The 27,677-nt window shown below is 46.2% G+C and overlaps 1 protein-coding gene across 10 annotated transcripts in view; it reads left to right on the top strand.

Annotated features, from left to right (window-relative positions):
• LOC147103064 (adhesion G protein-coupled receptor B2-like) overlaps positions 1 to 27,677 on the top strand; it is a 1,231,153-nt gene that overhangs the window by 1,054,295 nt on the left and 149,181 nt on the right. For all 10 annotated transcript variants that reach the window (XR_015072890.1, XM_085962346.1, XM_085962351.1 and 7 more), the window contains 2 exons: positions 9,973 to 10,042; positions 20,826 to 20,892. Coding sequence is in view for 9 of the 10 variants with exons in the window: in XM_085962346.1 (XP_085818472.1) it covers positions 9,973 to 10,042; positions 20,826 to 20,892 (137 nt within the window). In the remaining variant the exon portion in view is untranslated. The remainder of the gene's footprint in view (positions 1 to 9,972; positions 10,043 to 20,825; positions 20,893 to 27,677) is intronic.

Genomic DNA, 27,677 nt, shown 5'->3' with positions numbered 1-27,677 from the left:
AGGCGACGAAATTGGTACAGCCGTCCATTAGCCTCAAAGGCTGTGTACTGCTTATCTGAGACCTTCAAGGGTAACTGATGATAGGCACTTTTTAAATCGTAAGTTGAGAACACTTTGTATTCGGCCAGTTTATTAACCATATCATCAATGCGTGGCAATGGGTAGGCGTCCAAGTCGGTATATTGATTGATGGTTTGCGAATAATCGATGCATAGTCGCTGTTTGTGAGGTTTTAGAGGGTTCTTGACAATGACGACTTGAGCCCGCCAGGGCGACGAACATTGTTCAATGATATCCTCTGCTAGAAGTCGAGAGATTTCAGCCGCAATAAAAGATTGGTCTCCCTGATTAAAGCGCCGCGATTTCGTTATTATCGGTTGGCATTGAGGCGGAATACTGGCAAATAATGAGGGTTCATCAAGTGAAGCTGCTGATAATGCACAAAATGGTAATTTAGATGGTATATTAGAAATAGTAAGTCCGGGTTTGGATCCACCAAACTCAATGGTGAGTTTCTTATGCTGTTTTTGGAAGTCCAGCCCTAAGAGGAGATCACTACATAAGTCTTTGAGCACTGAAAGTCGGGTGGAGGGATACATACGACCATGAAGTGTCATATCAACAACACAAAAGCCGGAGATTCTGGTATTAAGTGATGACTGGGCCATCGCAATTGCCTGGTCCGATGGGAAGACATGTAGTTTCAATTTCGCAACAATCTGTTCCTTAATGAAACTATCAGTACTTCCTGAGTCAATTAAGGCATCTAAGGTATGCCCTTTAATTGAAATTTTTGTGGCTGCCTGAGACAGGTTCTGTGGGCAAGCAGCTGTAATTGGTGTCGTTGCACAGAGAGTGGCTAAAACTCTCGGTGTGCTTCTTCGGGAGAGAGCTCGAGAGGAAGCTTGATAGGTCCTAGCTGGAGCATCTTGATAGGCCCTAATTGGGGCAGTTCGGTAGGCCTTAGCTGGATTGGCCCTCGTAGAGGCCCTTGATAGGCAAACTTTAGCAAAGTGTCCTTTTTTCCCGCAATAACTGCAGATTGCATTGCGAGCAGGGCAGGTTTTCCTAGGGTGAAAAGCATCTCCACAAAAGAAGCATTCCTTCCTAGATTGCCAAGAGGCTGCTAAAGTGGGGTCGTCCTCCTCTTCATCAGAATTATCAGAATTAGATTCCCCCATGATAGGGTTCACCTGAGACCGCTTGAATTGTCTGGTTGCAGCTACAGCAGCAGATCGAGATCTGGGCAGCTGATAGAGGTCTGCATTTCTCTTTGCCAAATCCAGTGAACAAGCTAGTTCAAAAGCTTTTTGTAGCTCAAGTGTTTTACTTTCTAGTAGACGCTGGCGTATAAATGGAGAGGCAATCCCGCAGATGAAAGCATCACGAATCATTTCTTGGCGGTACAGCTCAGCTGAGGCTGCCTGAAAGTTACAATCTACGCTGAGCCTGCGAAGTTCTTGCAGGAATTCGTCAATTGATTCCCCTGGCCCTTGTCGGGCTGTGGCCAGTAGATGTCTAGCATAGACCTCATTTGGGGTCTTCGCATACAGTTTCTTAAGTGCCCGAATCACCTCTTCGTAATTATCCCAGTCATCAACATATTCGAACACTTTTGGGGTCACATAATTGACAAGTATCTTCAATTTAGCAGGAGCATCCACTTTACATTCATCCAGAAAATTCTCAAAAGTACGATACCAATGCTTCCATACCCTGCCAGCTGCTGGTGTATTCGGGTCCAAGTCCAGACGAATAGGTCTAAGGATTTTCTCCATGATGGGTGGTTCCCTGGATCCTTAACTTCCGAGTTTGTCTGAAGGTCTAGTATTTGTCAGTGTAAATACTAAGTTACTTAAATTGATGTAAGAAAAAGGAGACTTACCATCAAGTAACTTTAAAGTAAGCTTTAAGTAACTTATAAACACACTATATACAAGAGAGGTCTTTACCATGCCTCTGGTAGAAGCCTCTTACAATACTGAACAGACCAGTATTTATACCAGTCCAACAGGAAGTGACATTTACAGGAAGTGAGGTAATTACATAGTTCATAGTTCACAGGAAGTGATGACATAACTTCCCGGAAGTTAGCATTTTTATCACACTTGCTGTCAGTAGGAGGACTACCGAGGAGGCTGATGATCCGCGAGGCAGTGGCGCTATCGAGGGCGGAGACCACGTAGTAATAACGGGTCTGATCCGCGACGATGTTCCTGATGGCGAACTGGGCTTCAGCCTGGATAAACCACGCAGCTGGTTGTTGCTCCCAGAACTGTGGCAATTTCAGAGTCACGGCGTTCATGTCCATGCTGAAGATCTTCCGCGAAAACCGTTCATGAAAGTCGGGGTCACCAATGTAGGAACGTGGGTTCCTAACTAAAAGACTGAGTTCTACTCAGGCGATCAAACAAAATGAACTTTAATGAAACAAACAGGCTTTAACAGGAAACTGCAGGATAACATCGAATGTAGGTCTGCTCTCTCTGGAGGCTCCACGAGGACTGCCCCTGCAGTCCCGTGGCTGACGTCATGACGTCATCACGTTTTCCTGCCAGTCGGGGATCACGTGATGAACGGCGTGACGTCATCACATTTTAGCCGCGCTGTTAAAGTAACCACACTCTGTACCGTTAAACAGCATAAATAAAGATACAGACTCAGACTGTAGCTAACATGTTGTTAAAGGAATTATATACAAACGATCTGAGTCCTTTGGTGGCTCCGCCACACACACAAAGATCAAGCCCATTGTTGCATACCACAGTATGCTATGGGCTGGAGCTTAAATTAAATAATTTAAACATTGTGGGTAAAAATATAGAAAGGCAAAAGGAGCATTTGACTCACACCTAATAAAGTGTGGTTAGTGTATGTCTCGAGGCCAAACATTGTACATATACACTCAAACATACTTGCATGCTCATGCATACGGCTCCCACACAGCTCATGCATACAGCTCCCACACAACTCATGTGTACAGCTCCCACACAACTCACGTGTAGAGCACCCACACAACTCACGTGTAGAGCACCCACACAACTCACGTGTAGAGCACCCACACAACTCACGTGTAGAGCACCCACACAACTCATGTGTAGAGCTCCCACACAGCTCATGTGTACAGCTCCCACACAGCTCATGTGTACAGCTCCCACACAGCTCATGTGTACAGCTCCCACACAACTCACGTGTAGAGCACCCACACAACTCATGTGTACAGCTCCCACACAGCTCATGTGTACAGCTCCCACACAGCTCATGTGTACAGCTCCCACACAGCTCATGTGTACAGCTCCCACACAGCTCATGTGTACAGCTCCCACACAGCTCATGTGTACAGCTCCCACACAGCTCATGTGTAGAGCTCCCACACAGCTCATGCATACAGCTCCCACACAACTCACGTGTAGAGCACCCACACAACTCACGTGTAGAGCACCCACACAACTCACGTGTAGAGCACCCACACAACTCACGTGTAGAGCACCCACACAACTCACGTGTAGAGCACCCACACAACTCACGTGTAGAGCACCCACACAACTCACGTGTAGAGCACCCACACAACTCACGTGTAGAGCACCCACACAACTCATGTGTAGAGCACCCACACAACTCACGTGTAGAGCACCCACACAACTCATGTGTAGAGCACCCACACAACTCATGTGTACAGCTCCCACACAACTCACGTGTAGAGCACCCACACAACTCACGTGTAGAGCACCCACACAACTCACGTGTAGAGCACCCACACAACTCACGTGTAGAGCACCCACACAACTCACGTGTAGAGCACCCACACAACTCACGAGTAGAGCACCCACACAACTCATGTGTAGAGCTCCCACACAGCTCATGTGTACAGCTCCCACACAACTCACGTGTAGAGCACCCACACAACTCACGTGTAGAGCACCCACACAACTCACGTGTAGAGCACCCACACAACTCACGTGTAGAGCACCCACACAACTCACGTGTAGAGCACCCACACAACTCACGTGTAGAGCACCCACACAACTCACGTGTACAGCTCCCACACAACTCACGTGTAGAGCACCCACACAGCTCATGTGTACAGCTCCCACACAACTCATGTGTAGAGCACCCACACAACTCATGTGTAGAGCACCCACACAACTCATGTGTAGAGCACCCACACAACTCACGTGTAGAGCACCCACACAACTCATGTGTAGAGCACCCACACAACTCATGTGTACAGCTCCCACACAACTCACGTGTAGAGCACCCACACAACTCACGTGTAGAGCACCCACACAACTCACGTGTAGAGCACCCACACAACTCACGTGTAGAGCACCCACACAACTCACGTGTAGAGCACCCACACAACTCACGTGTAGAGCACCCACACAACTCACGTGTAGAGCTCCCACACAGCTCATGTGTACAGCTCCCACACAACTCACGTGTAGAGCACCCACACAACTCACGTGTAGAGCACCCACACAACTCACGTGTAGAGCACCCACACAACTCACGTGTAGAGCACCCACACAACTCGCGTGTAGAGCACCCACACAACTCATGTGTAGAGCTCCCACACAGCTCATGTGTACAGCTCCCACACAGCTCATGTGTAGAGCACCCACACAACTCACGTGTAGAGCACCCACACAACTCACGTGTAGAGCACCCACACAACTCACATGTAGAGCACCCACACAACTCACGTGTACAGCTCCCACACAGCTCATGTGTAGAGCACCCACACAACTCATGTGTAGAGCACCCACACAACTCACGTGTAGAGCACCCACACAGCTCATGTGTAGAGCACCCACACAACTCATGTGTAGAGCACCCACACAACTCCCGTGTAGAGCACCCACACAGCTCATGTGTACAGCTCCCACACAGCTCACGTGTACAGCTCCCACACAACTCATGTGTACAGCTCCCACACAGCTCATGTGTAGAGCACCCACACAGCTCATGTGTACAGCTCCCACACAGCTCATGTGTACAGCTCCCACACAGCTCATGCGTACAGCTCCCACACAGCTCATGCGTACAGCTCCCACACAGCTCATGCATACAGCTCCCACACAGCTCATGCATACAGCTCCCACACAACTCACGTGTAGAGCACCCACACAACTCCCGTGTAGAGCACCCACACAGCTCATGTGTACAGCTCCCACACAACTCATGTGTACAGCTCCCACACAACTCACGTGTAGAGCACCCACACAACTCATGTGTAGAGCACCCACACAACTCACGTGTAGAGCACCCACACAACTCACGTGTAGAGCACCCACACAACTCATGTGTACAGCTCCCACACAACTCACGTGTAGAGCACCCACACAACTCACGTGTAGAGCACCCACACAACTCACGTGTACAGCTCCCACACAACTCACGTGTAGAGCACCCACACAACTCACGTGTAGAGCACCCACACAACTCATGTGTACAGCTCCCACACAGCTCATGCATACAGCTCCCACACAGCTCATGCATACAGCTCCCACACAGCTCATGCATACAGCTCCCACACAACTCACGTGTAGAGCACCCACACAACTCCCGTGTAGAGCACCCACACAGCTCATGTGTACAGCTCCCACACAACTCATGTGTACAGCTCCCACACAGCTCATGTGTACAGCTCCCACACAGCTCATGTGTAGAGCACCCACACAACTCACGTGTAGAGCACCCACACAACTCACGTGTAGAGCTCCCACACAACTCCCGTGTAGAGCACCCACACAACTCATGTGTAGAGCACCCACACAACTCATGTGTACAGCTCCCACACAGCTCCCGTGTAGAGCACCCACACAGCTCCCGTGTAGAGCACCCACACAACTCACGTGTAGAGCACCCACACAGCTCATGTGTACAGCTTCCACACAACTCACGTGCAGAGCACCCACACAACTCATGTGTAGAGCACCCACACAACTCATGTGTGGAGCACCCACACAACTCATGTGTAGAGCACCCACACAGCTCATGTGTACAGCTCCCACACAACTCATGTGTAGAGCACCCACACAACTCATGTGTACAGCTCCCACACAGCTCCCGTGTAGAGCACCCACACAGCTCCCGTGTAGAGCACCCACACAACTCATGTGTAGAGCACCCACACAGCTCATGTGTACAGCTCCCACACAACTCATGTGTAGAGCACCCACACAGCTCATGTGTACAGCTCCCACACAACTCATGTGTAGAGCTCCCACACAGCTCCCGTGTAGAGCACCCACACAACTCATGTGTAGAGCACCCACACAACTCATGTGCAGAGCACCCACACAACTCATGTGTAGAGCTCCCACACAGCTCATGTGTAGAGCACCCACACAGCTCATGTGTACAGCTCCCACACAACTCATGTGTAGAGCACCCACACAGCTCATGTGTACAGCTCCCACACAACTCATGTGTAGAGCACCCACACAGCTCCCGTGTAGAGCACCCACACAACTCATGTGTAGAGCACCCACACAGCTCATGTGTACAGCTCCCACACAACTCATGTGTAGAGCACCCACACAGCTCATGTGTACAGCTCCCACACAACTCATGTGTACAGCTCCCACACAGCTCCCGTGTAGAGCACCCACACAACTCATGTGTAGAGCACCCACACAACTCATGTGCAGAGCACCCACACAACTCATGTGTAGAGCTCCCACACAGCTCATGTGCACAGCTCCCACACAACTCATGTGCAATACGTATCACGTGTTTCAACAACAGCTTTCACAAAGTGTGTACTGCGCATTAGCCAACTAATTATTTTTTGTCAAAGCTTGATTGAAATAGATCAGGAGAGAAGTTTTAATTTCCATTTATCTAAAAACTAATTTCTTATTTGCTTTCAGTCTGTACTTTTCATATGAAATGACTGAAAGGAGAATATTTAATTTTTGTGTTTGCCCAAAGGGTTATTGACACAGTTCTTGATTGTATATCACTTGAGTTATTAGATTTAATCAATAAGACTTCATGTTGTGGGACTAGATGCAGACAGACACCACCACACAGCATGCAGATATGCCAAGTACAATTCTGACATGTCAGAGGCACTGTTACTGCTTTGTTACTGTGCCCATGGGTAAAGTGAGACAAACAAATGCCTCCAAATGCTTGTCTTAAAAACTTCAATTAAGAACAGCTGCAGCGAAATTGGTCACAGCACTAGGCAGTAGAGGTTTCATGCTGTTCAGTGTTGGGTGAGGGATGGATGGGTGTGTGTAGAAGGGAAGGGAACACAATACTGTTAATATAACAAAGATAATTACTGAATGCATTTGCACTACAATAAATTCCAAAGAGGGGGTAGTCGCACATCATTTTGATTTGAAACCACATGGAGTGTAACTCCAGTTCGATGTCAAGCTTGCTGCCAAGCGGATCCCTATTTGGAGTTAATTTTAAAGTTTAGACAGTGCTCACGCTGCTGTCTGCATCCTCTGAGCCTTCGTAATGTAGATACCAGGGCTGAGACTGGTAGCTGCAGTATAAATGTAACGTAGGGTAAATTTTGTGAGGCCCTGCAGCATAATGGATAGAAAATCACAGCCCACGGTTTTCTGATCTATGCTGGTTTTGTGCAACCTCTTTATGATAATTATGGTAATTGATGGCTAATGTCATCATCAATTAAAAGGTAACAAGTGCCTCCTTCTTAAAGGGGCACAACCAATAAACTGTAAATTATGTAAATTTTATTAAATGAAACTTATCAAATCAACTTAAAATTTGGTCCGGGGGGGATGATGATGCACTCCAGTCCCTCCTTGCCCACTAGTCGCGGAAGGCCTCAAGCATGCTGGTGGACACCGCGTGCCCCATCTCCAGGGACACCCAGACGTGAACATAGCCGCAGAAGAGAGGCAGACAGTCGGGCTGAATGACCCCCTCTATTGTACACTGCCCGGACCTGTGGATGGCCACCTTGGCCAGGCCCAGGAGCAGTCCCACAAGAAGGTCCTCTGACTTGGCCGCTCCTCTCTGCAGCGAGTGGCTTAATGATCAGGAGTGTGGGACTGAAGTGCAACCTGAAATTGAGGAGCAGCCCCTTCAGATAGTGGAAGAGGGGCGGCAATCTCTCACGCTCTACGTAAACATGAAACATGGACTCTTCCAAGGTGCAGAAATTGCAGGCGGCCTGGGAGTCCGTGAATCTACTTATAAACATAATGCACGGGACTGCTCTGTGCAACACACTCACTGGTTGTGTGCAAGACCTCATAATATTTACCCTCATGTGAAGGAGTTAATTATTGAAAATTGCTATGCAATTGTAAGTTATCTTGGACACTGGAGAGCACAAGTAGAGCATGAGGAATGGTATGGTGGGGTCACATGTCTATGTTGATATCCTTCATCTGTTAAAAGTAAAGGTTTGGAAACATGCCATTTTTTAATGCAGCTGCTAATCACCCCTTTCACCTCTCAGTTTCTCCCATCACTGATCACTGCTGCCCAGATTCAGTGCACAATTGGCATGCATTCTTACTTATGAGCCATTGGTGTGACAATAATTACCGATGATGTGTCATGGGTCACAGCCCCTATATTGTTACTAAAAAATAAGTTGCATTTGAGATCAGTATTAGGTTTTATATAACTTATTTTAATTCGTCTATTATTTTAATAGTCACTCGGGTCCACCCAGGGATGCCAATGTTAGCGGATTTCCCCGTGGTAACTTTCGTAACAAAGGGTTGTTAGTCCAGCGACAATAACTACGCTCAGATTCAAGCCCTAGTGGTTTTTAAACAACAACCTTTATTACATTGACTAATAACAGTATTGGGTTTTATATAACTGTTCTACAGTATTATATTAAATGACAAGATAACATGTAAATAATACAGTCTGGTTGCCAGTCCCAGAGTGATCACTTTCGGCTCTCTAGGCTGCCTGCGTGGCTGTGGGCTTCTGACTTACCCTGTGAATGCTCCAACCCCCCAAGAGAACAACACAGTCCAGTTCCCAGGCCTGGAGCGACCAGCTCTGGCCTTCTATGCTGTCCACGTGGCAGCGTGGCTCCTGACCACCCCGAGAACTCTCTGACCTTTAAGAGAAAAATGTCCCATTCTTATACTATTTGGCTACCTTGGGCTACGTCTATGCACAACAGCATAGGTGCACATTTGCTGAGGCCACATATTTAGGTGTTTAGCCCGCTCCTAATCTTTTGGCCTTCATCTCTGTTCTACAAGCTTTGTTTAATTTTGATTACCTTGTACTATCTCTTACTGTGGTATGTGGTGTCTCAGCAACTACTCCCTTAAGGGCTATCTGGGTGTTTATCATTCTCTGTCTAGTTTTCAAACTCTCTTTGCTCATACATTCACGAGATAGCTAAAATTGCTAAAACAAAGCATGCTGGGATACTTGACCAATTTAAACCATGTTAAGATATTCTAACATTAATTGTGTCACTAGTTAAGATATCTGATAGTATCAGTGTCTCACTTTAGATATTAGACACCATTCCATTTTCCAGTGGGATTGCTGTGACTCCATCACCCAATGGGATTGGGCATGACTCACACATCAGTGGGATTATACATGGCTCCTTCACCCAGTGGGATTGAATATGTCTCATTGGCCCAGTGAGGCTGGATGTGACTCACTCACTCTATGGAATAGGATAATATAAAATGTGTGCAAAATAAGATCTTTCCTATTTAACTTGGTTTATTTTTGCTGATTGTATATTGACGTGACAGTACAGCAGATTTCTGACTGAGGACATGACAGTTAATAATGGAGGTTTAATTAGTTTTAACTGGAAAGATTTAAAATCCATTTTGTCAAAATAAAAAGCATCTTGTCTCTTTCCTGGGAGCAGGGCTGTGAAATTGAGCAGCAATTATTGAGCTGTCAGTATGTATTTGTACAGGATACAATAATGTGGAGTACAAGACCTGGCTTTCACAAATATTTTCTGTTATTACTCCTCAGGTTTACCTGCATTGATTGTGGCCATTTCTGTGGGGTTTACCAAAGCTAAAGGATATGGAACAGCAAATTAGTGAGTATGTGTAGAAATGTGCTCCTTGCAGAAGTTGCTGTGTCACAACTGCACCATCCAGGACTCGGTTGCTACATTATTTATTCCAATACATGCTAAAGTCCCTCCCTTCCACCACCCCCCACAAGTTAGGCATGTACATAATGTTGTGTCGGTACCTTTCTACCTAGACACAATTTAGGACTCAGAACTCAGAGATTCAAACATGAAGTGCTTTATTGGAAGGAACGGAAGTTCTGGCAAGTCCCGAACAAAGAGAGCTAAACTTAACAGAGAACACCCAACCATTTATCTGCTGTGACAGCGCCACCACAGGTGGGAGGAGAACACAAAATACATAACATTTCCTCCCCTCTTAAATGGAAGGTCCACATTATTCCTCAACAGGTAAGTTACTTTCAATGCACTCAACGAACCTAGGGTAGAGGTAGACTGCCTCAACCCCTGACTTTACCCTGGGGTTTATTCTGCCCCAGTCTTGTGGGTAAGTCACTAAGCCTACAGATCCAAGCGTCTTGGAGGCCGCCGCTCTCTGACAGGATACCGGCGGTCATCGCTGGCTTCCACAGCAGTAGGCATTGACACAGGCCTGGATGGAGAAGGTGCCTGTGTCAGTCGAAAGTCAGGAGTTTGCACAGGTGGAGCAGTCTCTTTGACTTCCTGTGTTGGAGAAGAGCATTGTGGCAAAGGATGCTGGTTTGCGGTATCATCCGGAAACAGTTCAGGCCAACCAGCCATTGGAGCCTCTGTGGCTGTCTCTGCTCCTAGCAACAGTTGATCTGTGTGTCTTCTCCAGACGACGTCCTCAGCAGTCTCAACCGTGTAAGACACAGGGCCCATCTGCGCGATCATCGTAGCAGGAACCCATTTCGGTCCAGTGTTGTAGTTTCGAGCTAGGACGTGCTCTCCTGGATGAAACCGTCTCTCTTTGGCTCTTTTCTCTCTCTTTTCAACTTGAGCTTGTTGTTGACGATGGACAACCTGCTCTGCCCTTGGAGGTTTGAGTAAGTCAAAACTTGTCCGCAACTGCCTCTTCATCATGAGCGAAGTGGGGGAAGTTTTGGTTGTGGCATGCGGCTCGTTCCTGTAGGACAACAGGAAGCTGTTCAGACGTTGGTGGATTGATCCCTGACCTTGCGATGCCTTCAAGGCGTGCTTCAAGGTTTGCACGAACCTTTCTGCCTGGCCGTTAGTAGAGGGATGATAGGGCGCAGACCTGATGTGTTGGACACCATTCACATGCAGGAAGGTTGCAAACTCCTGTGATACAAATTGTGGACCGTTGTCACTTACGAGTTGTTCTGGTGAGCCATAACAGCTGAACATCTCACCAAGTTTCTCATTGTTTTCTCTGCCATGGTAGACCTCATTACAGCGACCTCCGGCCACTTGCTACGAGCGTCTACAACCACCATAAACATCTTCTCTTCGAAAGGACCGGCGAAGTCCACATGTACTCGCTGCCACACTTCTGCAGGCCAATCCCAGGGGTGTAGGGTTGCCAGCTGTGGAACATTCCGGACCCTTTGACATGGGGAACATGTTTTGGCTTTCTCTTCAATATTCCCATCGAGACCTGGCCACCAGAAGTAGCTTCTTGCCATTTCCTTCATCCGAACCATCACACTGTGGCCTGTATGAAGTTGTTGCAGTATAGGTTCCCTCAGAGGTGGCGGAATGATGACACGGCGTCCCCAAAGAAGACATCCTGCCTGGAAGGAGAGCTCATTTCTTTTTGAAACGTAAGGTTTCAAACTAGGAGAATCTCCTATAGCTCTCCCTCGAATGACATCGTCCATTACCTCAGACAGGACTGGATCGTTGCGGGTGTACCTTCGCACCTGAACTGCAGTGACAGGTGCTCCCTCCACTTGTCTAAAGTAGAAGATGTCTATCTGACGAGGCTCTGGGGGAGTAACAGGCAAGGGTAGCCTCGAGAGACCGTCTGCGTTGCCGTGTAAGTCTGATTTGCGATATTTGATGTCGTATCCTGACAACAGTAAAGCCCACCTTTGCATCCTGCTTGCAGTGAGAGACGGAATTCCGGTGTGGGGCCCGAAGATTGAAGTCAATGGACGGTGGTCCGTCAGGAGTGTGAACCTTCTCCCAAACAGGTACTGATGAAATTTTTGAATTCCAAAAACGATTCCCAAGGCCTCGCGCTCGATCTGCGCATAGTTACTCTCGGCCTTGTTCAAGGTGCGTGATGCGAAGGCGATAGGTTTCTCTTCACCCGGAGGCATGATGTGGGATATGACTGCTCCCACACCATATGGTGATGCATCACATGCTAGCTGCATGGGCAGCTTTGGGTCGAAGTGTGTCAGGACCTCCGATTTCAGTAATGCTTTCTTTGCTTGGGCGAAAGCTTCGTTGCACAGTTCAGTCCATTTCCATGTTTTGCCTTGACATAGCAACTGATGTAACGGCTTCAGCAATGTTGCTAAGTCTGGAATAAACTTCCCATAGCAGTTAAGTAGCCCCAGAAATGAACGTAACTGGCTCACATTCTGGGGTGCTGGGGCCTCCACGATCGCCTTGACCTTTGATGGCGCCTTATGCAGGCCAGTAGCGTCAATCACATGCCCCAGGTACTCAACTGAAGACTGAAAGAATTCACATTTGTCTTTACGAACTCTGAGTCCGTACTCTTTCAGTCGTTGTAGTGTCGCATCCAAGTTCAGAAGATGATGCTCCTCATTTGTCCCAGTGACAAGGATGTCGTCCAGGTAGCACTGGACTCCTGGCAGTCCACTCAAAATCTGATCCATTGCCCTTTGGAATAGAGCAGGGGCCGACGTAATTCCAAACGGAAGGCGGCAGTACCTGTATAGCCCCGTGTGTGTCACAATTGTCAGCAGCTCCTTTGATTTGTCATCGGCATGCATTTGTAGATAAGCCTGGCATAAGTCTATTTTGCTGAACTTTTGCCCTCTGGCCAGGCCCGTAAAAAGATCCTCAATGAGGGGAAGAGGGTACTGTTCCGCAGACAGCACCGGGTTAATAGTCACTTTAAAATCCCCGCAGATTCGAACAGATCCATCCTTTTTCAGGATGGGCTGAAATGGCCTCTATCTGCACTGTGGGGTTTCTGTGATTCTGTGAGGAACAATGGGTGTGGCCCATTTGCTCACGCTCACAGGCTCCAGGACTCCATTCTCGACTAAGGCCTCCAAGTTAGCCTCAACTTTTGGCCTAATTGCATAGGGTACAGGTCGGGCTTTGTGAAACTTCGGCTTGCTGTCAGGTTTAATGTCCAGTCTCACGCTGATCTTTTTCATGCTCCCAAGTTCCCCATTGAAGAGTTCTGCATGTTTGTTTAGCACTGCAGTCAGACCTGACTCCCCTTTTGACATCATGCGGACTGCAGGCCAGTCCAGCATGATTTTCTCTAGCCACGCACGTCCCAGTAGCGATGGGTAATTTCCCTTTACCACATATAGTGGCAGTTTTGCAGTCTGTCCGTTCAATTTAACTGTCACCTCAATGACACCTCTCATGGCCACAGGTTCGCCGGTATACGTCTTTAGCACAATGTTTGTTGGCTGAAGGGTAAGATGCTTTAGCATTTTGTTGTAGACAGTGTCTGAAACAAGGGACACAGCCGTGCCTGTGTCCACCTCCATCCGCACTGATTGTCCCTCCACCAGTGGTGACACCCAGTAGCCATTTGAATCACCTGCAACCGTCAGTATGTGCACCTCTTCCTCCTCAGAGGTGTCGCTCCCCTCTGTTTTGCTTGTTCCATCATACTGCACTGAATGAACACTCTTTTTCCTCTCTTGTCCAAATGCAGACATTTTGCTTCCATGCTTCCCAGCTCTGTCTGTTCTTTTTTTACCTCTACAGGCGCGTTCAATGTGACCCTTTTTGCCACAATTTCGGCATTCCAGCTCCGTACACCAGCAGTCATTAGCGTGATGGCCCGTTTTCCCACAACGGTAACATGTGCCGTTCCGCGCACCTTTAGGCTCAGACAACACCTTGTGAACTCTCCCTGTTGAACTCAACTGGTGAGCCTCCTTTTCCACCATCTCCATGGAGACACTAACTTCAATGGCCTTTTCAAGAGTAAGGTTGTCCTCAGTAAGAAGGCGCTTCTGTGTGGCTGCATTTTGCAGACCACACACGAGTCTGTCTCTAATGGTGTCCTCCAGCACCTCCTTGAACTCGCAGTGTTCTGATAACCTTTTTAAAGCAGCAATAAACATCGTCACTGATTCCCCCTCCTCTTGATTCCGTTTGTGAAATCTAAATCTCTCAGCAATAACCAGAGGTTTTGGTGAAAAATGTACTCCAAGAATTTCCACTAGTTGCTTATATGTTTTAGTTCCTGGCTTATCTGGCTGCATGAGGCTGCAAAGTAAATTGAATGTCTTCGGCCCGATTACACTCAAAAAGGTAGGCACGACCTTTTCATTTGCCACCGCATTCGCCAATACAAAATAGTCAAAACGTTCCGTATATGCGCTCCATTGCGCCACATTTTCATCAAAATCACCGATGTTTCCTAATATAGTAGCCATCTCACGTTTCAAATTAAATTTTCTGTTTACTCACTGCACCCGTAACGTACGCAGATTCATCCGCTCCTCGTTGCCACTTGTTGTGTCGGTACCTTTCTACCTAGTCACAATTTAGGACTCAGAACTCAGAGATTCAAACATGAAGTGCTTTATTGGAAGGAAAGGAAGTTCTGGCAAGTTCCGAACAAAGAGAGCTAAACTTAACAGAGAACACCCAACCATTTATCTGCTGTGACAGCGCCACCACAGGTGGGAGGAGAACACAAAATACATAACACATAACACCCTGCTGAAGTTCCTCTGAGCCATTGACTAGTGAACTCAGCCAGTTCACAGTCACCAGATACAAACACAAAATCTGATAATGATTAATTTTATTAATTAAATGATGAAAATAACAAGGTAAGTATAATTAGAATAGCAGTGCACCAACTTATATACAAGATATTTTAATGTTCATCCTTACAGCAGAGGCTCTCCTGAGATGCTGAATTTGTAATTTTCCTACTAGGGTTGTTGTACTCTGTTTACACATGCAGGTTGTTCCCATGGTTACTAGAAGCTGAGAGCTAAACTATTTAAAAACCAGCACATGCGTCCTAAAAAGGCAGCTTTTAACTTCCTTTTAATAGCTCTTTAGTATTCTCCACTTTGTAGCTTTCATCTTTTGGACAGCTAACTGGACTTAGATGACTTAGTATGAATGCATTTTCACCAAATATTCCACAGTTTGTTATTTGATAACATCAGACGTGTAAATGACATCACTGTGCATAAAGGAAGCAATGTGCGTAAGGCATTAAATAATACAGGAAATAGTTTCTGGTTCTCTTTGGGTCAACAGGCCAATCCTGTGTCCATTACAAGGACTTTCAGCCACACTCTTCAGAACACAGGCATGTTGAGTGATTTTGCACATGCTCACAAACAGTCCCAGCCAGAGGAGGCAGCCACCTGATTTTCCCAAAAATGTTTCTTAATGATGATGTGCACAAATTCTCAAATAAAGCAAACTAGCAAGATGGAAAAGAAATGTCTGATTGTTCAATATACAGTATCATAGTACAGGTAGACTACCCTTTATCCGGACTTCTGAAAACCGAAACCCTCTAAAAACCGAAGGTTTTTTCGTTCAGCGTAAGTCGTGCGTACGAACGAAAAAACCTTCGGTTTTTAGAGGGTTCCGGTTTCGGAAGTTCGGATAAAGGGTAAGTCGTGCGCACGACCCCCCGCCGACCCCCCCGCGGACCCCGCCGGCCCCGACAACCGCCGACCCCGCCAGCCCCGACAACCGCCGACCCCCCCGCGGACCCCGCCGGCCCCGACAACCGCCGACCCCGCCAGCCCCGACAACCGCCGACCCCCCCGCCGGCCCCGACAACCGCCGATCCCCCCCGCCGACCCCCCCGCGGACCCCGCCGGCCCCGACAACCGCCGACCCCGCCAGCCCCGACAACCGCCGACCCCCCCGCGGACCCCGCCGGCCCCGACCCCCGCCGACCCCGACTGACTTACGCTGAGCGTCAGCGTAAGTCGTGCGCACGACCCCCCGCCGACCCCCCCGCGGACCCCCGCCGACCCCCCCGCGGACCCCCGCCGACCCACCTTCTGAAATCCGAAATTCTCCTTTATCCGAAACTCGGCTGGTCCCGAGGTTTTCGGATAAAGGATAGTCTACCTGTAATCAGAATCACAAATGGGATGTGGGAATAGGGGGGTTCATCTCACCTGGACCCATTTTAAAAGAATAAGTCTCCCAATCAGGATTCCTTTTAGGGTGTGCCTCACCGAGTGTGGCATCAAGGAGCCCTAGTAAACCTGAAGTCAATGGGAATCGGGGGGGAAACTCTACACTAGCTGGAGTCATACATAGCACAAAGGACGATGGTTGTGGTGATTGAAGGTCAATCATCATAGCCCTAGGACATCACTGCGGGAGTTCCTCAGGGCAGTGTCCTAGGCCCAACCATCTTCAGCTGCTTAATCAATGACCTTCCTTCCAACATAATGTCACAAATGGGGATGTTCGCTGATGACTGCACAATGTTCAGCGCCATTCACAACTCCTCAGATAATGAAGCAGTCCATGCCCGCAACAAGACTTGGATGGGGCTGATAAGTGGCCGGTATATTCGTGCCACAGAAGTACCAGGCAATGACCATCTCCAACAAGCGAGAGTCTAACCACCGCCCCTTGACATTCAATGGCATTACCATCGCCGAATCCCCCACCATCAACATCCTGGGGGGTCACCATTGACCAGAAACTTAACTGGACCAGCCACATAAATATTGTGGCAACAAGAGCAGGTCAGAGGCTAGGTATTCTGCGGCGAGTGTCTCACCTCCTTCATCCCCAAAGCCTTTCCACCATCTACAAGACACAAGTAAAGAGTGTGATGGAATATTCTCCACTTGCCTGGATGAGTGCAGCTTCAACAACACTCAAGAAGCTCGACACCATCCAGGACAAAGCAGCTCGCTTGATTGGTACTCCATCCACCACCTTAAACATTCACTCCCTCCACCACGTGGCTGCAGTGTGTACCATCTATAAGATGCACTGCAGCAACTCAGCAAGGCTTCTTCGGCAGCACCTCCCAAACCCGCGACCTCTTCCACCTAGAAGAACAAGGGCAGCATGCACATGGGAACACCACCTCCAAGTTCCCCTCCAAGTCACACACCAACCTGACTTAGAAGTATATCGCCGATCCTTCATCGTCACTGGGTGAAAATCCTGGAACTCCCTCCCTAACAGCACTGTGGGAGTACCTTTACCACTTGGACTGCAATGGTTCAAGAAGGTGGTTCACCACCACCTTCTCAAGGGCAATTAGAGATGGGCATTAAATGCTGGTCTTGCCAGCGATGCCCACATCCCATAAACAAATTTAAAAAAAATTAAGACCCTATTTAATGGTGAAGTTCTCCGATCCAGTGGCTCCTTTAAAGAGTATGCCTCACCAATCCCTTTGAAAGAGACTTTTCTCCCCAACAGAACTAATTTTAAGGATGGCGTTTTCCCATCGCAAGCCTCTAAGGAGGCAGCCTTCCCACAGAACCTCTTTTGAAGAGGCTGTTTTGCTATTGGAACCTCATTTAAAGAATGTCTTACTGTAAGGGTGTTTATAAAAGGCTCTGTACTGAGACCCCTTTTTAAAGGAGAAGCCTTCCACCACCTTTCATGGGTTTCATCAATAAAATCTCTAATTATAAAGGAGTTTTTCCATCTGCCCCACTCACCAGCTGCCAGCATTGAATGGGCACTGCTATGACAGCTTCACCCAGTCCACATCACATCATTATTGTGTGGCACAATGCACCTTTTACTAAAATGCCTTCAGCAGCAGACTCTTGTAGATGTTATTTTCTCAGTTTCCCAGGTTTGGAAACATGTGCTCTGAATCGGTTGCAGTCACTGTGAAGGTGGCATTGTAACACAATGCATTTTTTGTCTGGGCAAAATGACCTGAATTATGATAACATCATCAGTGGAGGAATTACTGAGTGTAACAGCATGAGGGCCTCAATTAATGCACAGACCTGAAATGACACAATCACTGAAGCACCCCAGGGTTAATGACAGAACGTCTACAATTGCTGATTACCAAGAAAAAAGAAAAGAAAACAAAAGTGTATTAATAAGTTAATATATTTCTTTGTAGCTGTTATTTTTTTAAAGATGGCGAATCTCCTTCTTTGAAGTATAGAAAACCTTGTACATTTTAGAAAATAAAGAATTTTGTTCACTTTTGTTGAATTGCAATCAGGTATCCTTGCTGACTATTAATCATTGCCAAACCTTGTTAAACAAGGTCTGTGACCTAAATTACATAGAGGGCAGGATTTTCATTCGGCCGTGGAGGCGGGATTGGAGGCGTGTGGGGGGTCAAAATCCCGAAATCGGGGGGCACGAATCCATCCCGCCCCCAACCCGCCTCCATACCAGTTTCAAAGGAGGCGGGTACCTGCCCCGCACTGGGACCAGCCTCCCCGAGGCGGGAAGGGGATTAGTGCCAATTATCTGCCTGTTAACAGGTAGTTAACAGGCAGTTTTTAGCTTAATCCCTATTTTTAATGTTGAAGTGTGGGATTCCTGACGGCTTCAAACCACGCCAAGTTAGAGGAGGCGGACCGTTGGGATGAAGGGCTTGGAGGGGTCGAGATGTCCGGTGTTCAGGTGAGTGATGGATGCATGAGTGCAGAGGTAAGTGTGTTTGGTGTGCGTAAAGTGTTTAAAGAAGTTTTACATACCTTTACTTACCTTTACAGCCTTCCTTCCTTCAGGTCTCGGGAGTCCCTCATCTCACCGGTACAGAAAGCAGAATGACTGCGAGCTGTCAAAAATTGCAGCATTCAGCTTTCTGTTCCGGAGAGATCTCTAAATCATCCTGACAGGAAGGAATTAACCTGGAGTACAGATTGTCAGTGTTTGACAGCTTCAAACAGCTGTGAAACGCTGATATTTCATCTGTCAAAACGTCTTGACATTTGAAATATCAATCTGTGACGTCCCCTCTTGCCAAGTGGCCCTTAATTGGCCTGCTGAGCCCACTGAGCGGGCTCAACAAGGTCAATCAAGTCAAAATCGCATGGGTTGGCTAGAACTCGATGGAGGCGGGACTACAACCCCGGAAGTTGTAGTCCCGCCTCCTACCCGATTCTTCAGTGAAAATCCAGCCCAGACTTTAGCAATCCTCACAAATAAAGGGCCCTGATTGGATGCATTTCCAAAGGTTTAAAACCTTCAATAGAAACCTTGGGGGGAAAGTCCGGTTGATTGGTGCTGCGGCACCTAGCGCCACAATATTCACTTGGAGCGCCCCAAGCTACTCGTGAACTTCGGGCGCGGGGGCGCTAACTTTTTCAGGGCGCTAAAAGTTGCGCCCCGGTGAAGTTAGTGCCCCAAAGGGGGCGCGACCCAATTTTGCCCCCCTTAAATGTTGTTGCTAATTTTGGGCTCCTTCCCTGCTCACAACCTGCTGTTCATTAACATCATCTGATGGACAAGAAGAAAGACTGAAAGAGACTGAGGCTGAGACTACCTCTTTTTTAAGGTACTTTCGTTCCCTTTCTTGGGTCTCCCAGAGGTGAATGGGAACCCAACCCTGAAGCTTCCACCAAGGCTGCCCTAGAACAGGCTACTAGCAGATGTGCAAGAGGTGCAGTGCACGGAGTGATGCCTGCTTGCTTTCAGGCAGTGCCTGGATTCTTCTCACCACTTCCCCATGGTGGCATGGCGACGGCTGATATGAGGAATTCAGCAAATGAAGTAATTTCAGCTGTACACCCATGTACAACTACTCCATGGTGCTGCATATAGAGGCTCCAATGCACTATACTATATGTTACTGTACTGCTAATATTAAGCTTATCATTTTATAAACATACGATCAGTTTCCATATACACACCAATGAGACACTTATCTATGCCTTTGTCAACTCAAGGCTTGACTTCTTCAGCATTCTTCTGGCCAGCCGTTCCAGCTGCAGCCTCAGAACTCTGAGGCCCATATGCTATCCCACACATCCATTATGCTTGTGCTCACCGACCTCCATTGGTTCCCACTCCCCAAGAGGGTCAACTTTAAAATCGTCACCTTTATCTTCAAACCCCTTTATGGACTGGCAGTCTTTTCCAACTGTACGTACCAGTACAAACCCTCTGCTCCTCCAACTCTTATCAACTGTGCTCCTCCTTTCCTGCATGCAATGGAAATGCCTTTGGCCACCCAAATCCTTGCATTTTGGAGAACCCAAAAAAGCAGTGGATGCTAGGTTAATTGAAATTTTCAAGGATGAGGTCGACAGATTTTTATTAGGCAAGAGTATCAAGGGTTATGGATCAACTGGGTAAATAGAGTTGAAGTACAGATCAGCCATGATCTAATCGAATGGTGGAACAGGTTGTAGGGGTTGAATGGCTTACTCCTATTCCTATGTTTTTTTCTTTTTCTATTTTGCCGAATGTAATCAAATGACAAATAATACAGTTGAGGAACGGTGGGACATGATTCCTTCCCACGATTCAATTGTCCACCTGTAGTGAGTTTCTGATCCTGATCTTAGCAGGGCTGTCAAGAGGATTTGGGAGGTACAAAGCAGAAGACAATGCCCCCTAATGGAGAGAAAGAAGGGAAGCTGGAGTCAACCCACATCCCTCTTTGTAGATACCAAAACACCATTTATGCTGTTTTACTGATGACATGTGTGTCCCTCTGAAAATGACTGACTCTGTTTTTTCTTGCCTGCAGCTGCTGGCTGTCCTTGGAAGGAGGCCTCCTTTATGCATTTGTTGGACCAGCTGCAATCATTGTATTGGTAAAACTTACTTTTTAATGCTGCATGTAACATGAAATGTAAGACCTGGGCAAATGTCTAACTGCATATTAACAGCTTTACACTGATGGATGCAGTAAGTCATGGAAATCGGATACAGAATCTTGTGTTTTTTACTTACCCCGTTTTGAAATCATGGGAAAAACTTATTAATTTTCAGGTTCTGTTTTCTGGCCAATATTAACCGTTAGCTTTTCTGTGTTCATGTATACACCAATGAGTATGTGTTGGTTTGATCGCTTTTTTAATAAATCCTGAACAAGTGCAGGAAAATGTCCTCTGTTCAGCATTTACAACAAAACCATTAACATGTTGAAAAAGAACAAGTTAAAATTTCACTAAAAACATTGACCAGAGGAAATTTACGAGCAGTTCTTTAGGATGTCACTACACAGAGTAACCAAAGGAAATAATCAGACCATCATTGGGATATTCTAGAACTGGCTGATTTTTAAAATCGTATTGACATATGGACAAATATTTTGAATATGTGCTGTAAGCCTTTCTCTTACTACTGTTTGGACCTCGAGAATTACGAAAAAGTGTAACAATGACAGATAAGTATGTGATCAATAAAATTGGTCTTCATTCACACTACAGTTCAAAATTCAAGTGTACATCGCAATCAATATGCGCCCAATTTACCATACATAAACAGTATTCCCAGAAACTTATATGCTAACTCCCGGCGATTTATATCCCAAGTCAACCGTACATAAAAGTACCCATAACAATATCGAAGCTCTATGTCTGACTTTCATACATACTCCTTTATCTCTGTTGATCGGTCCAGAAATGCCGTAAGTCTCAAACATAGACTGGCCAGCTTTTTTTGTTCCTCTGTTCTTCCTTCTTCTTCCTTCTTTCTGAATTTCCCACCTCTGGTCACTACTTTTATAGGGCCTTTCTGCCGGTCTCCCTCGTATATCTGCCTCCCTCTGATAGGTCAGTTTCACTCCAAACCTTCCCCGATTGGAGTTCCTTCTGCATGACACGTTCATGTTCCTGTGATGTGTGTGGGGGCGGGACTTTCTCTTCAACCTGTGTTTCTCCTTCTTGTCCATGTGGTCTTTCAAACAAAGGACCGTGCTGACCACCAGTCAAAGGACCCCCTGCTGACTTCCACCATTTTGTGCCTTCACAAACAAAGGAACACATGCTGACTTCCTACATTTTGAGTATTCCATAACCATTTCACAATTCATTCTGAACTTCGATCTCCACACGGTAGCAGTGGTTTTATTACAGTTTAGAATCTTACACTCCTCCCTTAAATGTCTCTGATGTTTATTCATGTGCAGACATTTCAACAGAGTTGGAGTAGTATGTATTCCGACCGGACACAGTCCCTTTTTATCCCCTACAATACAACGTCTATACCCCCATTTCACATTATTAAAGCTGATCCCGTAACAATTCCCTCATACGCTTAAATTGTCTTCCCTTGTTCTTTCTTTGTTTACGTCTTGCCCGCATTCCCCACTCCCACATAAGCACGATCACACACACTAGCTGTAACCATAGCAGAGCTTGTGAGCACAATCTTACCCATGGAGCTAAGTCTATATGATTAAATCCCAAATCCCACCAAGAAGTCACCTCGTCCATTAACGATGTTATTATTCTGTCATTAGCATCATTCCTCCCTTTTAATACTGAGAATGTCCTTCCCACTTCTCCAATCCGTTTCACAAACTCAGTGAGATTTTCATTTATCCAAGGTAACCCATATCCAAAGATGGACACGTATTTCTTCAAATCTTCTACCCCGGTTAATGCCTTAACATGCATTGGATTCTGATCCATCAAAGGCAGAATAGTCCTGTTCCTGATTTTTACCATCCTTTTAGGTTTAATACACATAGTACTGTTAAATACCAGACATATTGTAGCATTCTTTTGCCCATATTTATACTTTGTTTCTGTGATGGTCCAACAATAGACACCCTGTAAGCAACGGTGGTATATTGTGTCGACCTTACGGCAGTGACCTGACATTGATACTTGGACATCCTTGTCAAGTTAAATCCACATAACGGCTCTTCATCGTCCAAGACATTATACATACACGTGCTGGTTCTTCCTTGGGTCTTACATAGATGTAATTTTACCTCCTAGAGAGATTGGTTATATTTAACAACATATCCGGGCGATGATATATATTTATATAAAACACCATCCTTCAGGAAACCCATATTGGCTACCTTATACATCCGCAGTGTTGCCCAATGTTTAGACATTACGGGCATTCTTAATATGATTCCTATCAAGCTATCATCGCTAGTCTGATTACATTTGTGTGGTGCAACACATACCACAGACTTCGCAATTGACACACTGTCAAATTTGACTGACACCTTCCCGCTGCCCTACGGTGTTTATCTTCCATCCAAATTGGAACCCTTCCCTCAGCTTTTCTATTCAACTTCCTCCCTATCTCCTGTAGAGTCCAAGAACTCATCATCGCGCATGCATCATTTCGTGCTGCCTGATCAGAGGCGTTTCTATCCTCCCTTGCCAAATTGTTTATGGCCTGTGCCTGATTTTCCAACAATTTGACCAACCCTTGCATGTGAATTGTCAAGGTCAATTCTGCTTATGATTGTACTTTACCTATGCTATTCTGGTTTCTTAATGCCTGCTGTACCTTTTCTCTCAATTTTCCCAATTGATAGTTTAAGCTCATAATATCCCCTGTAACGCGGTAGTCCACATTGTTGCTACATTATTGAGCACACTGCGCTTTCTCCTCTGTGCCAGCGATTTCGGGGCTTGAGGCTCCTCCGCTATGGTCATCTGATCGCTATTTTCCTTCCAAAAGGTTTTTATTAATTGCGCTTTTCTATTTCTTAACCAGTTTCTAGTGGGTTCACTGCACCATGTCCACAAGGCAAGACTAGACACATTGATAATAACCTCCCTCGCATTTAATACAACACCATGTAACATTGACAACTCACTCGGAACCAACACCTGTGGTGTATGTGCCTTTAAGAACAATTATGGTGTATGTGCCTTTAAGAGCCCCAGGTGTGCGTAATGCCGGTAATTGCCACTTGGGCTATATAAGCCTGTGTATTGTGTATATCCTTTAGAAACCCCCCCCAGACTTGCTTAGTAAATACCTATGAACCAATTCCTGTCTTCAGTGTCTTTATCTACACACGGACACTACAGTGGCGACGAAGTGGAAACGGACTTACCTGCAATTTGGCAGCACCTCAAGGACATCGATTCCTCCAGCGTCCAGAAGACTCAAGGAAGTAAGAGAAACTGTGGTTTCACCAGCTGGCCAAGCTGGTGACAGGTACTGCGCTAATCCTTCCTGGGCGTCAGGCTGGAGCTCCAGCGGCAGGCTCTACAGCTGAGACAGGCAGCAAAATCGGAGGCAAGCAATAACGGACTGGGAGGGTGCACTCGAGAGACGGCCGGCGCGGCAAGCAGGTCAGCGTTTAGACCTCCGTCGGGAACGAGTCTCCAACAGTGAATAAACTGAAACCACAGTAAAACAGCGTTGTTATCGGCAGCAGCGGCGGGAAAGCGCGGGAAGCGCCATATCGTTGCTACAGAGAAAAAAAAAAGCGCGGGAAGCGCCATATCTTTTCTGAAATGCCTAAATCTGGTAATATTGAGGCTTTTGATGGCGAAATAGAAGATTGGACCACATACGTGGAAAGAGTAGAGGTTTATTGCACTGCAAATGGAATAACAGATAAAAAAAAGCTTCAGTACTTCTGAACTTAATGGGCGCGAAGACATACAGGCTGTTACGAAATTTAATCACTCCAGCCAAACCAAAGGACAAGACTTTTAAAGAAATTGTTGATACCCTGCAGGAGCATTTAAACCCAACACCGCTGCTGATAGCGGAACGATTCAAGTTCTTCAAGAGAAATCAACACAAGAATGAAAGTAACGCTGATTACCTAACCGAATTAAGAAAGCTATCAAAGTACTGCCAATTGGGAGCAGGACTATCGGATTATCTTCGAGACAAATTTGTTTGCGGTCTCTTAAGTGAAGGAACACAAAAAAGACTGCTTTCGGAAAAAGATTTAACATTGGACAAAGCTTTCAGTATGGCTGTATCATACGAAGCAGCAGCAAAAGGAGCTGCAGAGATACAACAAGAGACACAGGACTTCGGCACCCATAAAATGACACAGGAGTTCGGAAGATGTTATCGCTGCGGCAGATCCACCCATAACCAGAGGGACTGCTGGTTCAAGGGCAAAGCATGCAGGCAATGTGGTAAGATTGGACACATTGCACGGGTATGCCAATCTGGACAAAATAAATCCACTGACAGAAAACAAAAAATCAATAAAGAAAAGTACAGGAAGGTACAAATGATGACGGACAATAGCTCCGAAGACCAGAATAGCGATAGCGACTCCAGAAACAAGAGACTAAGCTGTCTCAAATTACATAATGTACTTGCCAAAGAGGATTACCAAACCATTTGGGTTACCCTCACAATAGCAGGGTCCCCAGTTAAAATGGAGCTAGATACAGGATCAGCTCTAACCGTAATAAATCGACGAGATTATGAGAGGCTATTTTCGCATATACCTCTAAAAGACACATCCATTATCTTAAAAACATATACGGGGCAGAAAGTCTACCCCAAAGGAAAAATAAGGGTGCCTGTGGTATACAACGGCAAAGAAATACAAAAGTTATATTTATACATTCTACAAGATGGTGGTCCACCGTTGTTGGGACGTGAATGGATAAGGAAGATACGTTTAGACTGGCACTCCATTCAGGCACTGACGGTGACCAGTAAGGAAAAAAACAATGATGACATCATACCTGAACGATTAAAAGACATCTTGGCCAATGCCAAAGAAGTGTTTCAAGAGAAACTAGGAACCTTGAAAGGCATCACCGCCTCAATAAAAGTGGAAGATACAGCAATTCCAAAAATTTTTAAGGCAAGACCGGTGCCATACGCAATACGTCCGGCAGTCGAGGCAGAGCTGAAGAATTTGGAAAAGGCAGGCGTATTATCCAAAATAGATTGGAGCGAATGGGCAACACCCATCGTTCCAGTCATGAAAAAAGCATTGAAAAATAACTCTGAGGAACAGAAAAAAATTCGCATCTGTGGAGACTTTAAGGTGACTGTAAACCCGGTCCTTCACACGGTACAGTATCCTCTTCCGAGGATAGAAGATATTTTCGCCTCACTATCCGGAGGGAAACGTTTCACAAAAATTGACTTGGCACAGGCATATCTACAGATGGAGGTTGAGGAGACCTCTAAAAAGTATCTCACAATAAACACACACAAAGGCCTGTACCAGTACAATCGACTGGTTTTTGGAATAGCATCAGCTCCAGCTATCTGGCAAAGAGCTATGGAGCAAGTCCTGCAAGGGATTCCGGGGACTCAATGCTACCTAGACGACATCCTTATAACAGGAGAAAACGACAACGAGCACCTTGCCAATTTGGAGCAGGTGCTCACTAAGCTGAAAGAACGGGGCCTACGAGCAAATCGCCCCAAGTGCGAATTTTTCCAAAATCAGATATCATATTGTGGCCACATAATTAATAAGGAAGGGTTGCATAAGTCACCTGAAAAAATTGAAGCAGTTATAAAAGCCCCAGCACCTGAAAATGTTTCACAATTAAGGTCATTCCTGGGATTAATAAATTACTTAAAATATGATGTACTAGTTAGCTAGAAGGGGAGGAATTGTGGTGTATGTGCCTTTAAGAGCAATTATGGTGTATGTGCCTTTAAGAGCCCCAGGTGTGCGTAATGCCGGTAATTGCCACTTGGGCTCTATAAGCCTGTGTATTGTGTATATCCTTTAGAAACCCCCCCCCCCAGACTTGCTTCGTAAATACTTATGAACCAACTCCTGTCTTCAGTGTCTTTATCTACACACGGACACTACAACACCAATCCGTTAATTGGAGCAGGGGATGGGGTGGAGCACTCTTCACTCCCTTCATCGGGTGCCACTGGTTTCTCTTTCACCTTTAATTGAATGGCTTCTTTTGACTGATCAGGACATTGAATATTATCAAAACAATTTTCAATTTGAAGATCATCATGGGAGAAAGTTCTGTTTACACACATATATAATCCTGTGTGATTACTTGACCAGAAATTTGTCCACCAGTAACTTGTCCCATCAGTTAACGGGGTAGCTATGATTCCTCTTGCCTTCCTCAATCTCAGGTTATTTGTGGTCTCACCCGATGCAAACCGAAGTTCTAGGATCGTCCCATTTTGGGTAGTCTCATTTGAGCATTTTAAACAAATCCTTTGGCCCTCATGCACCCTCTGCTCTGTTACTCTCACTGTCCAATTATAACATGGTATAGCTTGATTTTTAATTGTTACATTCATCTCATTTACAACAGAAAACCCTGTATCCAGTGAGGTTATGGTGCTGTTTCCAAGCTGCTGTGATTCCTGATATAGTTCAATCCCATCCACTATTAGCATCAAAGCGCTCAATACGTATAGGAGTTTCCCCATCCTGGAGCTTCTGGTAATCTTGCACCATTAACACTCATCTGGCCCCCTGCTTAAAAGAAAAAACAGACAATCCAATGTGGCTTTCCTAACAGCCAAATGGGTTAATTGTTCAATTTCCAATCCCCTTCTATCAATGTGGGGAAACAGCCACTCAAATTTAAAAACTTAAAAATGTAACAATGTCCAAAATGTTTACAAAACCCACAGCTGGTTGTGGAGTTAAGACAGAGTGCACAGCTGGTTGTGGAGTTAAGACAGAGTGCACAGC

The sequence above is a fragment of the Somniosus microcephalus genome, chromosome 20 (genome assembly GCF_052327205.1).
Source record: "Somniosus microcephalus isolate GS21.2 chromosome 20, FLI_Smic_1.0, whole genome shotgun sequence".
In the NCBI taxonomy this organism is placed as follows: domain Eukaryota; kingdom Metazoa; phylum Chordata; class Chondrichthyes; order Squaliformes; family Somniosidae; genus Somniosus; species Somniosus microcephalus.
Note: the sequence above shows the minus strand (reverse complement) of the source record. Positions and strands in the feature narration are given on the sequence as shown.